This window comes from Pan paniscus, chromosome 3 (assembly GCF_029289425.2).
Source record: "Pan paniscus chromosome 3, NHGRI_mPanPan1-v2.0_pri, whole genome shotgun sequence".
Taxonomy (NCBI): Eukaryota; Metazoa; Chordata; class Mammalia; order Primates; family Hominidae; genus Pan; species Pan paniscus.
This window is the reverse complement of record NC_073252.2, coordinates 96,036,690-96,054,842: the sequence shown is the minus strand read 5'-3', so window position 1 is coordinate 96,054,842 and position 18,153 is coordinate 96,036,690. Positions and strand designations below refer to the sequence as shown.

The window sequence follows — 18,153 nt, the reverse complement described above, 5'->3', positions numbered from 1 at the left end:
GTTTCATACTATCCTCAGTTTCAGGCATTCACTGGGAGACTTGGAACCTATCCCTTCTGGATAAGGAAGGAGTACTGTATAGGGAGAAGAAGAATACGGCATATCTGTATAGCTTCAGAAAATAGGCTAACGCTATGTATTTGAATTTATGCTCCCCATATTTCTATATTTATTGCATATTTTGCAGGTTTATATAGCCACAGAATTGTGTAGAAGTTTCTTTTCTTCTGAACTTAACTTACTACAAGTTGATAGATAAAAAAAATCTTACATATCATTGCTGAAGTGCCTCTTTTCTACCAGCCAGCAAATAATGGCAAGAATCTGCTCATTTAAGCCAAGGTGTCATGCACTTTTGGATAACTTTTTAGAATCTAACCTATTTAAAATAAAAGATACTTCTGTATTAGTTTCTCATAAATTTTTAGTTTCTCCTAATTTTTTTTTTCAAATTATTATCAGTTTAAAAAAATACATAGGATTTACATATTTTATCATAATTAGAAATGGCTGGCCAGGCGCAGTGGCTCACGCCTGTAATCCCAGAACTTTGGGAGGCCAAGGCGGGCAGATTGCTTGAGCTCGGTTCAAGACCAGTCTGGGGAACCCAAGATCAACATGGCAAAAACCCATCTCTACCAAAAAAACAAAAGTTAGCCGGGCCTGGTGGCGCATGCCTGTGGTTCCAGCTACTCAGGAGGCTGGGGTGGAGGACTGCTTGAGCACGGGAGGCGGAGGTTGCAGTGAGATGAGATTGGACCACTGCACTCCAGCCTGGGTAACAGAGTGAGACCCCATATCAAAAAACAAAATATAAGAATTAGAAATGGCTAATGCACTTATTTGGAGCCACATTATTTTCAATAGGAACCCATCATCAAATTCATAATGTAGTCAGTGAAAATGTAGGATTCAATTCATGTACCCATCCATTCTTCTTGCAAATATTAACTGAACCCTACTGTGTTTCAGGTACTCTTCTATACTCTAGAGATATAGTAGTGAGCCAAACAGAAAAAGAAAATGACTTGGTCTTTCTGGAGCTTAGAATATAGCAGAAAATTTTATTTTGGATAGTAATAAATAATAAGGTTAAAAAAAGCAGAGAAGGGGACATAAATTGTTTGGAGGTGGTAATGAAATTTTAGATTAGGTGGCCTGGAAATGACTCATTGAGAAGGTGACATTGTGTAGTGACCTGATTATAATGAAGGCGTAATCTGAAGAGAACATTTGAAGCAGACAGACTGCCAAATGCCAAGGTCCTGAAGCAGATATATGCCTGATCTGTTTGAGGAAGATATGTAGCAAAGTGAATGAGGGGAGACGGTAGTAGGAGATGAGGTTAGAGAGGTAATGTGTGTGTGTGTGTGTGTGTGTGTGTGTGTGTGTGTGACATTCAGACCATATTAAGGATTTGACTTGTGTTCTGAGATTGGCAACCACTGGGTGGGTTTGAGAAGCGGAGTGATACAATCTGACTCGGATTGTGGAACAGCTGCTTCACTGGCTGCTATGTCAGTAGACTGAAGATGGACAAGGATGGGAGCAGGGGACAGTTAGGGGACTTTTATAATAATTCAGGTAAGAGATGGTAGTGGCTTTGATCAGAGTAGTAGTTGTGGAGGTGGAGAGAAGTGGTTGGATTTGGAAATATTATAAAGATAGAAATGACAGGATATAATGATAGAACTTCATTATACATCTAATTTATAAGCCAATTATTCAATTAGTAAATCAAGGAGTAATTCTTTCAGACAAAGAAAAATAGTTTAGGTATGTATGAAGCAGAAGATTTGAATCTAACTTTATTTTTTAGTATAAAAGGTACTTTACAACGTAATTAAAATATTTGATGATGAAAAAATAGTACTTCTTAATATTTATTTATATGACTAAGAAAATAAAAAACTCAACCTCAGAACTTACTGAATTAATTCTTATCTGTTATAAAGTATCTAGTTAAAAGCTTAATTTCTTACAATTAACATATGTAAACTATTTCCTAAAGCCTATTTGTTGGAAAAAACACATTGATTTACATACATTTAAAAAGACGGTACAAAATTTTTTAGACAAGCTAGCTGTATACTTTTAAATGGAAGAACTAGAGAAGTCATTTTTCATTTTTCTTTCTTCATTTTAGTATTTAATCATGTGAAGAGCTGGATAATTTTTTCTGAGCTTTATCAGTAGAGGGCAGCAAAGTTTCAGGTAGTGTGTTTTCAGGTTCAAGGGCCGCTTTGCTAAGGAAATTTTTTTTGCTGCTCTTAAGTTTGTTCCAGCTTGCCTTTTAATGAAGTGCTTTGGTAATATTATATAGGAATTCACTTAAAAACTCTGTGGCTGTGGTTCAGATATTTAGCCAACTCTTCCCTTAGGTGCTATAGATCCTTTCTTAATGAGAACATGTATTTCTTTTTGTGATTTAGGGAGTACCAGGGCCTGGAAAATATGACATTAAAAGTCAATTTCAGAAGATAGACAGTATGACACCAAATGCAAATGATGCATCTCCTGCTTTTCTTTCTCAATCCCAGGTAATGGTCTACAGCCATTTTCATATATAGAGTCTAATAGGCATAGTGTGAGGCCAGCAACACATTCAATGATGTTTAAAGGTTATAAGAAGAAAAGTGATATTTAAGCAAATTGGAAATAGACATGGTCTAGGAAAAATATATTGCCAAAACATATGGGTAAAATGAAGTGAAATAAAATTAGAAATACACAGATGAATATTTGAATAGAACCATCTATTAAACATTTTCTATTAAGCAAATTTGCATATATGAATGTTCAGTTCAGTTTATAAGAAATGTCTTCTTTAGTCTGTTTTAAAATATACTTTGCCAATGAATGTGTGGAGTGTTAACATGTAAGCTATATAGGCTTGCATCTCTTTCTGAAAAGGTTCTGCAGGCATTCTGTGGAGCCTGGCCATAGGTCATTTCTACAGCTGCCACTGGGACCTTCACTAGTGATACAACAGTCATAGAATATATTTTGCAATAACCATTTCACATACTCCCAGGAATATACTAAGAGGAACTGAAGGTATCTAACATATTTGTAAGGCAAGACAATTATAATACTAGCAAACCTTTATTATGTGGCAGCCTCCAGACCAAAGTGATTGTGATATTTATCCACCTGTGTTATGTATGGCTCTGATTATCTTATTTAACTTGGGAAGATTATTAACCTTCAGGTGACTATAGACGACTACTTTGATTTTATTGTACTTAAGAGACACCTCCTTGGAGACAAGTAGATAGATTGCAAGTATATTTGGAGATAAAATTAACATGATTTTTAATGGGCTAGATGATGTTATAAGGGACTGGGAGGAATCAAGAATGAATACTAGATTTCTGCATCAAGCAACTTAATGATGCTTAAGGTACTACAAGAGATGGATGTGGGGAAGACAGGATATTTTCTGTGTATGTGTGTGTGTGTGTGTGTGTTTGTGTGCGCTCACGTGCGCTTGCACATGTGCCTGTGCATGCATGTGTGTGTATGTGTACCCTTGATTTTTTAAAAATACGATTTTTACAAATAAAATCTCAGGTTTCATACTATTTCTGTTAATCTGATATGTAGCCCTAACCTTACATCACTTGACACCAATCATATTTTAAAATATATTTTTAGAAATAGAAAAGAATATGATATCAATTTGGTTTAAGGGGATAATGGGGAAAAGAATAATGGTTCTGCAGTAAAAGATATGGAAGAGTTTAAACAGGATAACCTGCTAGGGGTAATGTTAATGTTTATTTGAATATGAATAGATACATATAAGTGATTATGATAGAAAAAGAAATAACACAATTAACAAAGTAGACTTAGAACACAGAATTTCTGGTTTGTAGGAATAAAGACAGATACATTTCTGAGATGCTTATTTTAGTCATTGATTTAGGAGTTGTCGGGCATTTTATCTAAATGCATTGAATTGCCTTATGTCTTCAATTATTAATTTTAAATACATAATATTTCCTTTATGGCAATGGCTCTTACCGCTGGATGCATATTAAAAACATCTGAGGAATTTAAATACATTCTGATACCCAAGTGCCAACATGCCCTTTGCTCTTCCTTCCAGAAATTGATTCCGTTGGTTCAGAATAGGGCCTAAACAGCAATATATATATTTTAATTCCTCAAGTAATTCTAATAAGCAGCCATGGTTGAAAACTGTCATTTTATAAACATTATACTTAGCATCTAAAATAATAAGATAGTATTTAGGATAATAAATTTCAGAGTCCTTTTAGTACTTCCAATAATAAATTATTATTTTAGTAGTGTTAATATTTACCTACTTTACACAACTCAAAAGAACATATATGTTGTACTATATTTTTGTCTAAAAAAGATAGGAAAATAGGAAAACATACACGTAACTACTTGGCTATATAAACACGATGAAGATAAACCAGAAAACAATGATGTTAGTTATCTACAAGGGATGGTGAGGAGGTAAAGTGCAAGCACTGGTATGCTGCTGTTTATTTGTACTGGCTTGCAAGACCCAATTGTTAAGTTTCCAGGAGTTTTGCAAGCTGGCTGACATTATGTTGGTAGTGTGAAATTAGCCACTGTTGTGGGTGTATTTACACCATGGAAATCAGCAAATGTTGCAAATTGAGACTTTTCTGTCCCAAGTGGCGCAGCATCCCCAACAGGGGGCGTAACACTTCTTTGACTACACTTCAAAAAATACGTATTTATCTTTTGGAAAGATTTCAATGTTTCATATATTAAAAAATAAAAATAAATCAGTAAGAATGGGAAAAGTTAAAAACTAAACTGAAAACAAATGGAAACAAATGAGCAGTTTTATTTCAAATGAATGCCCTTAACTACACTGAAGGGAAAAAAAGAAGTAATAATCCAGGTAACCATAGTATTTGACTATATCAGTCTTCGATGGGGGCTGGAATTGGAGGGTGAGTGGGTAGTGAATGTTAGAATTGGAAACAGGGCGGGTGCGGTGGCTCATGCCTGTAATCCCAAGACTTTGGGAGGCTGAGGCGGGTGGGTTACTTGAGGTCAGCAGTTTGAGACGAGCCTGGCCAACATGGCAAAATCCAGTCTCTACTAAAAATACAAAGATTAGCTGGGCATTGTGGCATGTGCTTGTAATTCCAGCTACTCAGAAGGCTGAGGCACGAGAATCCTCTGAACCCAAGAAGTGGAGGTTCCAGTGAGTCGAGATTGCGCCTGTGTGATGGAATAAGACTCTGTCTCAGAAAAAAAGAAAAAAAAAAGAATTGGAAACAAATTCTTAATTATTTTTAGTAGGTTGGTTTATTGGGATGGTATGGGTAAAGCAATTATAAAACTATCTTAGATATATCACAAGTTTGAGCAAAAAAGTTGATAATCTGAGGTATGGTTTTCATTGTTAAGGAAGGTGCATACAAATATGGATTGGAGGAGGTGAAAGAGGACCTTGTGGGACGGATTTGAATTGAAGGCTTTTATGTGAACTCATGATTTTTAATATATATTTATATGTATGAATATATGCATATATATGTGCATATGTAAATGTATATATGTTCACATGTCTATGTATGAGTGTATATATGTATGTGTGTGTTTCTCCCTCTCATTCTCTGTGAATGTGTGTATGTCCTAGCTCTGTCTGCTAAATGAACTAAGAAGCAAAGATACCCCAGTAGCAAGGGACACATCAAGTGCCCAGATCTTGGTCTCTAATTCTATTCCTACTGAAAGAAAAAGGATTCCTCAGAGAAATAACTGATTCCAGGGTAGGTGGAAGAGGACAGTGTAACATTTTATTTCAGAAAGTAAGTTCTAAACGAGATAATGATGAGAGCATATCACAGGGACATAGGAAACAATATGAAGGGCCCCCCACCTGCTCAGTAATGAATTATAAATTGTTAACATTGGCATTCATGAGTCAATGTGGATAATAAATAGATAACTAAGTACAGTTGACCTCTGAACAATGTAGAGATTAGGGATGCCAACCCTCCAAGCATTTGAAAATCTGCATGTGGCTTTTGACTCCTCCCAAACTTAGCTACAAATTGGCTATTGTTAACTGGAAGCCTTACCAATAACATAGTCAAGTAACACATATTTTGTATGTTATATGTGTTATGTACTGTATACTTACAATAAAGTAAGCTAGAAAAAAGGAAATGTTATTAAAAAATCACAAGGAAGAGAAATATATTTACTATTTATTAAATGGAAGTAAATTACTATAAAGCTCTTGTCATTCCATTCAATAGACTAGGAGGAGGAAGAAGAGGAAGGGTTGGTCTTTCTATCTCAAGGGTGGCAGAGACTGAAGAAAATTTGTGTATAAGTGGAACCACATTGTTCAAACCCCTGTTGTTCAAGGGTCGACTATAGATAGGTAAGTAGATAGCTAATGAAATAAATAATTGAAGGAGAAGGGAGAACACTTGCTTACGGTGGAATGCTAAGTACTTATTATAAATATAGAGGCAGTGTTGAATTTGATCAAAATTAAAATTACCAGTGAAGACCAGCAGACATCATATCTCCAGATATGATATCCTGGGAAAGCCACACATCACCCACCTAGTAGTATGTCCAGAAATGTATAACCTGGATATAATTATGAGGAAATATCAGGTAAACCTCAAGTAAGTAAGGTTCTATTATACAAAAGGGTGATTCTCCCAAAATGTTAAAATCACAAAACACAAAGGAAGGCTGTAGAAATGTTCCTACATTAAAGGACATAAAAGAGACACGATGACTAAAGCAATATGTGACTCTAAACTAGATTATGTACTGAAGGGGAAAAATGCAATAGAGGCCTTATTAGATCAGCCGACGAATTTGGAATACGAATCCTAGATTACATGAAAGCATTAGATCATTGATACATTTACTGAAGTTGATAACTGTACTGTGGATATGTAAGAAAATATCTGCATTTTTTTTTGTAAATACATACTGAAGTATTTGTGGGTGAAGAGCCATGAAATATGTAACTTTCAAAATCTGTGTGTGTGTGTGTGTGTGTAGAGTAAGAGAGACAGAGAGAGGAAGAGAAAGACAGACAAAACAGAGATAGAGTTGGCAAAGAAAAAAAGGCAAATGAGGTAACATGATAATAGAGGAATCTGGGTAAAGGTTATACACATATTTTCTGTATTATTTTTATTCATGCATCTTCTCTGTAAATTTGAAATTCTTTTCAAATGAAAAGTTAAAAAGATTATACAATGCTAGCTCACATCTGTAATCCCAGCACTTTGGGAGGCTGAGACGGGCAGATCACAAGGTCAGGAAATTGAGACCATCCTGGCTAACACGGTGAAACCCCGTTTCTACTAAAAATACAAAAAAATAGCTGGGCATGGTGGCGGGTGCCTGTGGTCCCAGCTGCCTGGGAGACTGAGGCGGGAAAATGGTGTGAACCCGGGAGGTGGAGCTTGCAGTGAGCCGAGATCGCACCACTGCACTCCAGCCTGGGCAACAGAGGGAGACTCCATCTCAAAAAAAAAAAAAAAAATGATTATACAGTGCTATATCTCATGAGTTTATAGTTTTTTATATATATATATATATAAAACGTTTTATATATATATAAAACGTTTTATATATAATGTTAATAAGTTTAAAAGTTAAACTGAATTGATAAACCACTGAATCTAAGATTTTTTTGAGATATCTAATGATACTGTTGAGTTAATTGAATATACATGTTGAGGAACTTTTTCAATAAATGTAATTTGATCACAGAAAATAAAGTGTTAGATCATACAGTTTTTTATTTATATTAACTGGCAGAATATTTTAAGTATGATCATTATCCCTACACTATCATCTAGAGTCTCATGTTGAGATTATTTTCTTCTAAAAGTCTGTCTGCCTTAGTAAGGCACATAATACATTACTATATTAGTATACAGGTGATTTTACTAAAAGCTATATATTTTATGTTTTGATGGGTACAAGATCTTAGTTCATCTACATTTTCTTCACTCCATTAAGAAATAAATTAACTCCAGATGTTATATTACTCAAAAGGCAGCTTTTAACTCATGAAGTATCAAAATGTACTATACTTTCTTATTGGCATATTTTCCTGTTCTTCACTAGAGATTTTTACCTATGAAATCAATCACCCCGGCTCCTGGCACATATAATGAACCTCGAACTGCTCTCAAGTCTTTGAAGAAAACATCAGGACTGAAAAATATTCCATTTGGTCAAAGTGCTGTTCGATTCACACAGGACATCAGGACAGAGGAAATGCCAGGTTAGCAATTTATCTATATATGTCTACTCTTCGGCTTTATAAAGAAACTTAATGTTCTTAACAAGATGGATACACCAGAGAGTATGTTTTCTTTTTTGTCCTATGGTTGGTGTCATTTTAAGTCAACATTTTTTAAAGCATTCACTATACATTAAACACAGATAAATCAAAATAATATACAGTTTTAGTAAGATTTCAGTTTAACATTCTGCACATCCTAATTATAATTTTCTGTTGTTTTTCTTTATTTGGCAAATTTTCTGATTTTTTTCTTGGCAGATGAACAACATAATATATCAACTATGTGGTCACCATTAGTAATATAATTTATGATGTTCAGTTTTGTTAAACTTTTTTATTTCAGAGGTTTTCAATCATGTATTCTGGTATTCTCAGTGGATATTTTAGTGTTCAGAGCTAAGAATATAGAACCAAAATAAATTATAAAATTGCTGACATACAGTTCTGGGCATCTATTGCTGTTCAACAATCTTAGTCGCTTAAAACAACAGGCTTTTCTATTATATCTCATTATTTTGTGGGATGGCTAGAAGGCAAGGCTCAGATGGGTCTGTTATTCAAAGGAGGTACTTAGCTCCAGCATGGCTGCCTGAGGGCAGCCTAACATTTAACATGGTGGCCCAGGGTTCCATGAGACCTGACCAGATGCTGCAAGATTTTTTATGACCCAGCCACAGAACTCCCAGGATATCATGTCTTCTGCATTCTATTAGTTAATTAAGTCACTCAGGGTAGCACATATTGATTGGAAGGACATGAAACTTTATCTCTGAGTGAGAAGAGTAGCGAAGAATTGATGGCCAACTTTAATCTACTGTATGATCAATTCCCTGGCTACAAAAATATTTACATTGTTCCTACATGCACCTACTCCTTCTCAAGGACCCAAAAGTTTCATGTAATTATGTCATAATTTCAAAGTCCAGGATCATTTTAAAAAAAAATTTTTGAGGCATGATCTCTCTCTCTCTGTCATCCAGGCTGGAGTTCAGTGGCATGATCATAGTTCACTGCAGCCTCCAACTCCTGGCTCAAAGGATCCTCCTGCTTCAGCCTTCTGAGTAGCTGGGACTACAGGTGTGTGCTACAATGCCTGGCTATTTAAAAAAAATTTTGGCCTGGCACGGTGGCTCACACCTTTAATCCCATAACTTGGGGAGGCTGAGGCGGGTGGATCATGAGGTCAGGGGATCGAGACCATCCTGGCCAACATGGTGAAACTCCATCTATACTAAAATACAAAAAATTAGTCGGGTGTGGTGGCGCGCATCTGTAGTCCCAGCTATTGGGGAGGCTGAGGCAGGGGAATTGCTTGAACCTGGGAGGCGGAGGTTGCAGTGAGCCGAGATCGTGCCACTGCACTCCAGCCTGGAAACAGAGCAAGACTCCGTCTCAAAAAAAAAAAAAAAATTGTGGAAATGAGGCCTCATTTCGTTGCCCAGGCTGGTCTTTAACTCCTAACCTTAAATGATCTTTCCACCTCGGCTGTCAAAGTATTGGGATTACAAGCATAAGCCACAACTCCCAGCCCGGGGTCTTGTCATCTAAGTCAGGTATAAGTGCAGATGAGGATTCTTGTGTGTGGTTCTTAAGATACAGCTCCTTCTCTATAAGCAGAGCTGTGAACCAAAGAGAGGGTTGTTTCATCCACCATACAGTGGTGGGAGAGATATAGGATAATCAGATCAGACACTCCTGTTCAGGAAGAGGGAAAACTGGAGGCCCACAACAGTCACAGTACCATAGCAATTCTGAAAATCAGCTGGGCACATGTTAGCATTTCCTTGATGAGGATCCAGTAAGGCTCTCTGGGGGGAATGATTTTCTGTGGTTGTTTGTTCTGCCTTTTAGGCTCTTGGTTCTGCTCTCAGTCATCCTTTTTCTCTATGAAATAGGCTGTGTTTGCTGCTGTAGCTTTCTCAGCCTGCTTCTATCAGCTTCTTTTCCTTTTTACTCTCATTGTCCCTTTTATCCCAAGATGATACGATTCTTATAAAACCTTTGAGTTTCTTATTGTTTTAATTTATAATCAAATCCACTAGACAAAAGCCACAGTTACATTTTCTTAGAAAAACTTTTTTAAATCACCTGTGAGGCTGTTACATGTTTTGTGTCACCTTTGTCTATTTTGTATCACCTTTGAGGCTACTATGTTTTTAACACCCTTAAGTTGTTAGGGCACCATTGTCTAAGTGAAAAGGGCCCAGGATAAAGACCGTAAGATTCTTAAGGCCCTTTTTTGAGAGGTTCTATGAGGGATTACCATAAATATTTCTAAAGGTCTTACAGCCAAATCCTGCTTTACATCTTTTCCTTTAAGCCACTTCTTACTTTGAGAGATTTTTGTTATCTGGATAGACTGGGGATGAAAAACAGTTTATTTTCAAATCTAGGAAATTCTAGTTCCTTTTTATTTCCTATACATTCTCCTTGAAAAGTTAACACTGTATTACTTTTTATTTATTTTTAACTTTTATTTTAAGTTCAGGGGCACATGTGTGGGATTGTCATATAGGTAAATTTGTGTTGTGGGGGTTTCTTGTACAGACTATTTCATCACCAGATATTAATCCTAGTACCCATTAGTTATTTTTCCTGACTCTCTCCCTCCTCCCACCCTCCACCACTGGTAGGCCCCATTGTCTGTGGTTCCTCTCTATGTGTCCATTTGTTCTCATTATTTTGCTCCCACTTATAAGTGCAAACATGTGGTATTTGGTTTTATGTTTCTGTGTTAGTTTGCTAAGGATAATGGCCTGTAGCTCCACTCATGTTTCTGCAAAGGACTTGATCTCATTCTTTTTTATTGCTGCATAGTATTTCATGGTGTATATGTATCATATTTTCTTTATCCAATCTACTATTGATAGGCATTTAGGCTGATTCCATGTCTTTGCTGTTGTGAATAGTGTCTCAATGAACATACACATGCTTGTGTCTTTGTAACAGAACAGTTTATATTCCTTTGGGTATATACCCAGTAATGGAATTGCTGGGTCAAATGGTAGTTCCAGAAAACTGAACACTTTATACACTCTTTTCCTTCTATCTATCTATACCTTCTCACACATGGATGAAAGGAACTATTGGCACTTTGAAATTCAGCCTGGAAATTTCCTTAGTTAGAATCCAGCAGTTCATTAGGTATTTTCTTCATTACCTCAAGTATTAGTGTTGCTAAAATTTCTGCCATTGCATAATACCAGTTATCATTTCTCCATGCTCTAATAACGTTTTCCCCACTGTCTTTCAAGTCATCACCAGCAGTCTCCTCAAGGCCTTTATTCTAACTCATCAGGTTGCTCTAGTTTCTGACCGATTGCCTGATTCCAAAGTCGCTGCCACAGATTTTAGAGTTTGGTTATAGTAATACACTTTGTATAATTGTTTGCTACTCATTCCATGGAGAGATTGAGTCTCACTCTTCTCCCCTTCAGTCTTGACTAGCCGTGGTGCTTTATTGACCAATGCATGGAGTGGAAGTGATATTCTAGCACTTCTCAGATAAAACCATTTTCTTTCCAGATCGATCTGGGCCTCTTGAAACAGTTGGTCTTGGAGCCCTGAGCCCCTATATTGAAGTATGACTACTTTAAGAATGCCATTTGAGGCTAGCACAGTAGTATTTTTCATTGTAAACTTGAAATAATCAAAAGGGTCAGAATCCAGTTTAAGAGAGTTTATTCAGGTGCAAAGGCTAGAATAGCTATTCAAATAACACAGACTCCAAAGGAATGGGGTCAGTGCTCCAAAGGTGAAAAGGTCTTGCTCTTATAGTCAGAAAATAAAGAAATTTAATAGGATTATAACATTTTTTTAAAAAGCTGGTTTATGAGTTATAGCAATTTGATTAGTTATAGCAGTTTAGCTATAGCTGTTTTCCTTTTCCAATTTAAAAGAGTGCATTTAATATTCCATCTTAGACAATGTGATAGTCATGAGATCTTTGTGTCAGAGAAGTAAAAGGGAAGTTAAGCTATAATGAAGATCCATAGTGGAGAGGCAAGGGGTCTTCTCTGGCACTTTTTAGTCTTTTACAGTATTTTAGAAAACAATGTGGATAAAGAAAAGGTCAATCTATAATCAGAGGAACAAAAGTTACAGCTGCCTGTCATGTGATTCAGGTTGCATAAGCACAATCCTTTAAGGCTCAAAATAATTTAAAGTTCCAACAGCTTTGATTTTGAGTTGCTTATTTATATATCATGAATCTGAAATCCAAATTATTTCTAAGTATTAACTTATTGAGTGGCCCAGTTACTCTAAGATTGGGTCTTACTGTCAGTTTGATGGTCTAGTATATTACAAATAAAATATTATACATCCTTCAAAGTTAGTTTATTTATAAAGGGCAAGTTAAATTAAGAATGACCTCTAAAATGTAATCTAGAATCTTACATATTTTAAGGATTAGTAAGAATGGCCGTCATGGAAATTTGATTTCTTTTCATGTAATTATTAGATTAGAGTAAAGAATTGGACTTGTAAAGCAGTCACAGAGCAGATTTGACCACCTAATGTGGAGCTCCAAAATGTCTGCAAGTTACTATTATAAGGCACCCCTAAACCTTTTAACTCTCCCATAGCAGATCTGATCTGGGGTTCCTGGGCATTTCTATACTTAATGACTCTAAGATAAATATAAGAAAGTTCTAATGTGAGTGAACCATATGATCAGAATGGCTTTGCAAGTCAGATTAAGGTAGTACCTGAGATGTGTATGTCTGAGGTCCCTAGCCCTGAGGATGCTATATTAAGTACTTAAGCTCACCTGCAAAGTGCTATGTTATGCTCTTGAGCCAGAAGGGAGATAGATTTGACATAGTTACTTGTTATTTATATATCTTAAGTGGTGGCTCAAATAGTTTTCATTATACTTTGTGTTTATCTTTTTCCTAAACATTACCACTGGAAGAATGTTGAACAGCAGCAGGAATAATATATATTAGCACTTAGGTTTTCTGAGAGTTGGCACAACAGAATTTTCATGGATATTTTTAGGGAATAGACTAGAACTGGAATATTTGAAAAATTGGGAAGAGTTTGTTTACACTTAGAGAGAAATCTTATATGTGTCAGAAGTATGAAGTATATTTCTATGCAGAAAGATTTAATCACTTTTAGATCTGGAGTGAGCCAAAGTAACATCTAACCTAGTACTACCCAGTGACACTCTTTTGTCAACTGTTTCTTGCCTATGATGAGAAAAGAGATTCTACCAGAACATAAATCAACACAACCCTCTCTTCATTCAGAAGGACTAGTTACAAAATGCTTAGTGAAATAGTCAATTTACATTTAGTTGTAAACCCCTTATCTTGTAGATTGTTCTTGGACAAACACTGATCTAATCGATTCCTATTATTTTTAGATGAGGAACTTGAAGCCCAGAAAAACAAATGAGATTTAAGTGAAGTTTCATATCTATTTAGTGGCAGGACTAATTTAGTAGAATGCAGATAACATGAGTACAACCAAGTTAAGTGTTCTTTAAGTATATCATATTGAGTCTGATGGATATTGCTGCTCACTAGAATTGATTTTTTAAACAACATACTCAAATGTTTAAGTATTTGACTGTCTTGATAAAAACTTTTCAACAGCATAGAAAGTTGTATTATTTTAAATGAAAAATATATGAACCTAAATTCACTCAGAACTACCATTGTGGAAAATATTCCAGGTTATGAATATGCACAGAAAAATAAAAGACAAAAATTAAAATAACTTTTGTGACAAGGAGGTCAAATGATAGGATATATTAATTTTTTTGTGAAATGTATTTTATTGCTGCTGTATTATTTGAAAACTTTTTAGTGTTGAGATTTGTTTATTTATTTCTGCTCTATTGAGGTATACCTTATACATAATAAATATTATTCATTTAAATGTACAATCTGATGAGTTTTGGTAGATGTATGTAGTCAGGCAATCACAATTACAGTAATGTTTTGGAGCACTTTAATCATTCCTAAAAAGTTTCTTCATGTTCCTTTTCAGTTAATCTCTATTCCCACTTCTGGCCCTAGGAACTGTTTCTGCTGCTATGATTTTATCTTTTCTAAATTTATATATAAATGGAATTATACATTATTCAAGCTTTTGAGTCTGCCTTTTTTTACTTATGATATTCTAGAGAAACATTTATATTGTTGCGTTTGTCTTTCTTTTTTATTGCTGAGTAGTATGCCATGGTTTGGGTGTAGCACATTTTGTTTACTTATTCATCAGCTGATGGACACTTGAGTTCTTTTCATTTCTTTTGGGAAAATACCTAGAAATAGAATTTCTGGTCATATGGCAAGTGTATTAGCCCATGTTCATGCTGCTGATAAAGATGTACCCGAGACTGGGCAATTTACAAAAGAAAGAGGTTTAATGGACTTACAGTTCCACGTGGCTGGGGATGCCTCACAATCATGGTGGAAGATAAAAGGCACATCTCACATGGCAGCAGACAAGAGAAGGGAGCTTGTGCAGGGAAACTCCAGTTTTTAAAACCATCTGATCTTGTGAGACTTACTCACTATCATGAGAACAACACGGGAAAGACCCACCCCCATGATTCAATTACCTCCCACCAGGTTCCTCCCAAGACACATAAGAATTGTGGGAGCTACAGTTCAAGATGAAATTTGGGTGGGGACAGAGCCAAACCATATCATTCTACCCTGGGCCCCTCCCAAATCTCACATCCTCACATTTCTAAACAAATCATGCCTTCCCAACAGTCCCCAAAAGTCTTAACTCATTCAGCATTAATTCAGAAGTCCACAGTCCAAAGTATCATTTAAGACAAGGCAAGTCCTTTCCACCTATGAGCCAGTAAAATCAAAAGCAAGTTAGTTACTTCCTAGATACAAAGGGGGTACAGGCCTTGGGTAAACACGCCCATTCCAAGTGGGAGAAATTGACTGAAACAAAGGGGCTACAGGCCCCATGCAAGTCTGAAATCCAGCGGGGCAGTCAAATCTTAAAGCTCCAAAATAATCTCCTTTGACTCCGTGTCTCACATCCAGGTCATGCTGATGCAAGAGGTAGGTTCCCACAGTCTTGGGCATCTCCATCCCTGAGGCTTTGCAGGATACAGCCTCCCTCCCGGATGCTTTCATGGGCTGGTGTTTTGTCTGTAGCTTTTCCAGGCACATGGTGCAAGCTGTCAGTGGATCTGCAATTCTGGGGTTTGGAATATGGTGGCCCTCTTCTCATAGCTCCACTAAGTGGTGCCCCAAAAGGGACTCTGTGTGGTGGCTCTAACTGCACATTTTCCTTCTGCAACCCCTTAGCAGAGGTTCTCCATAAAGGCCCCACCCCTGCAGCAAACTTCTGCCTGAACATCCAGGAATTTCCATATGTAGCTGCCAAGGCTTGGGGCTTGCACCCTCTGAAGCCACGGCCTGAGCTCTACATTGGCTCCTTTCAGCAATGGCTGGAGTGGCTGGGATGCAAGGCACCAAGTCCTTAGGATGCACATAGCACCAGGAGCCTGGGCCTGGCCCACAAAATCACTTTTTCCTCCTAGGCCTCCAGGCCTGTGATGGGAGGGGCTGCCATGAAGACCTCTGACATACCTGGAGACATTTTTCCCATTGTCTTGGGGATTAACATTCAACTCCTCATTACTTATGCAAATTTCTGCAGCCAGCTTGAATTTCTCCTCAGAAAATGGGTTTTTGTTTTTCTATCATTGTCAAATTTTGCGAACTTTTATGCTCTGCTTTCCTTATAAAACTGAATGCCTTTAACAGCACCCAAGTCACCTCTTGAATGCTTTGCTGCTTAGAAATTTCTTCTGCCAGTTACCCTAAATCATGTCTCTCCAGTTCAAAGTTCCAAAAATCTCTAAGACAGGGGCAAAATGCCACCGGTCTGTTTGCCAAAACATAACAAAAGTCACCTTTGCTCCAGTTCCCAACAAGTTCCTCATCTCCATCTGAGGCCACCTCAGCCTGGACTTTATTGTGCATATCACTATCAGCATTTTGGTCAAAGCCATTCAACAAGTCTCTAAGAAGTTCCAAACTTTCCCACATTTTTCTGTCTTCTTCTGAGCCCTCTAAACTGTTCCAACCCATGCCTGTTACCCAGTTCCAAAGTTGCTTCAACATTTTCAGTTATCTACAGCAGTGCCCAACTTTACTGGTACCAATTTACTGTATTAGTCTGTTTTCATTCTGCTAAAAAAGACATACCCAAGAGTGGGCAATTTGCAAAAGAGAGGTTTAATGGACTTATGGTTCCGCATGGTTGGGAAGGCCTCACAATCATGGCAGAAGGTGAAAGGCATGTCTCACATGGCAGCAGACAAGAGAAGAGAGGTTGTACAGGGAAACTCCTATTTTTAAAACCATCAGATCTCATGATACTTATTCACTATCAAAAGAACAGCATGGGAAAGATCCACCCCCATGATTCAATTACCTCCCACTGGGTTCCTCCCATGACAGTTCCTCCCATGGAATTGTGGGAATTACAATTCAAGCTGAGATTTGGGTGGGGACACAGCAAAACCATATCAGCAAGTATATGTTAACTGTATAAAAATTTGACCAAATTTTAAAATGCGACTATGCCATTTTACATTTATGCCAGAAATATGTGAGGGTTTTTTATTTAGAAAAAAACCCTTAATTAAAAATTACTCAGTTCAAAAGGTGCATATAAAAGCATGCTTATTCTTATATATGATACTTTTAATAATTTTAGGTCCTGGATTTTATAATGTCTTGAACAATACTATAATTGCCAGTGTTAGAAATATCTGCTCAAAGAAACAGAAGAAAAGTGCATTTGGTTCTTCTGTTCCTCGGACTTTCTTCTGGGTTCAGAAAGAAGCTTGTGCTACCCCTGGACCTGCTGATTATCAGGTAATACATTCATACCAAAATAATATTCTTTATGTTGAATATCAAGCTCTTAGGGTTCTCTTGAAATTACATGTTATAATTAATAGAAAAGGATGTAAAATATTTATTATAACCATGTTCCATATGTTAAGGAAAGTAGGAGAAATATTGAACATATTACATAATAGAGAAATGGCAGAAATAAAAAACACAAATTGAATTTCTAGAGATGAAAAATATAGCGTTTGAAAAAATATGCTCTGGGGATTTGTTCATGGGAAGGTGATCAGAATGGTGAAGGCACATAAGTTTAAACCATGTAGCACAAAGAACATTTGAAAAAAATGAAGATGCTTAATATAGAGAAGTAAAGACTTAGGGAGAATAAACCAGACAATTGGTTTTGAAATGGAAAGCTTTCTAATATGGAGAAAGTTCTGTGTGACATACGGGATTCTATTTTTTTAAATTATGATTTTATTTTATTTTGTTTATTTTTTTTTCATTATACTTTAAGTTCTGGGGTACATGTGCAGAACGTGCAGGTTTGTTACATAGGTATACATGTTCCATGTTGGTTTCCTGCACCCATCAACTCATCAGTTACATTAGGTATTTCTCCTAATGTTATCCCTCCTCCAGCCCGCCACCCCATGACAGGCTACAGTGTGTGATGTTCCCTGCCCTGTGTCCAAGTGTTCTCATTGTTTAATTCCCACCTATGAGTGAGAACGTGCGGTGTTTGGTCTTCTGTCCTTGTGTTAGTTTGCTGAGAATGATGGTTTTCAGCTTCATATCCCTATAAAGGACATGAACTCATCCTTTTTTATGGCTGCATAGTATTTCATGGTGTATATGTGCCCTTAATCCAGTCTATCATTGATGGACATTTGGATTGGTTCCAAGTCTTTGCTATTGTGAATAGTGCTGCAATAAACATATGTGTGCATGTGTCTTTATAGTAGCATGATTTATAATCCCTTGGGTATATACCCAATA

General features: G+C 36.6%; 1 protein-coding gene across 4 annotated transcripts in view; it reads left to right on the top strand.

The window, feature by feature from the left end:
• The window catches only part of STPG2 (sperm tail PG-rich repeat containing 2), a 718,556-nt gene that overhangs the window by 164,640 nt on the left and 535,763 nt on the right, over window positions 1-18,153 (top strand). For 3 of the 4 annotated variants that reach the window (XM_055111640.1, XM_055111639.1, XM_055111642.1), the window contains exons 7-9: window positions 2,433-2,540; window positions 8,128-8,287; window positions 17,015-17,175. In XM_055111640.1, the coding sequence (XP_054967615.1) occupies window positions 2,433-2,540; window positions 8,128-8,287; window positions 17,015-17,175 (429 nt within the window). The remainder of the gene's footprint in view (window positions 1-2,432; window positions 2,541-8,127; window positions 8,288-17,014; window positions 17,176-18,153) is intronic. The other variant, XM_055111641.1, reaches the window with a different exon arrangement.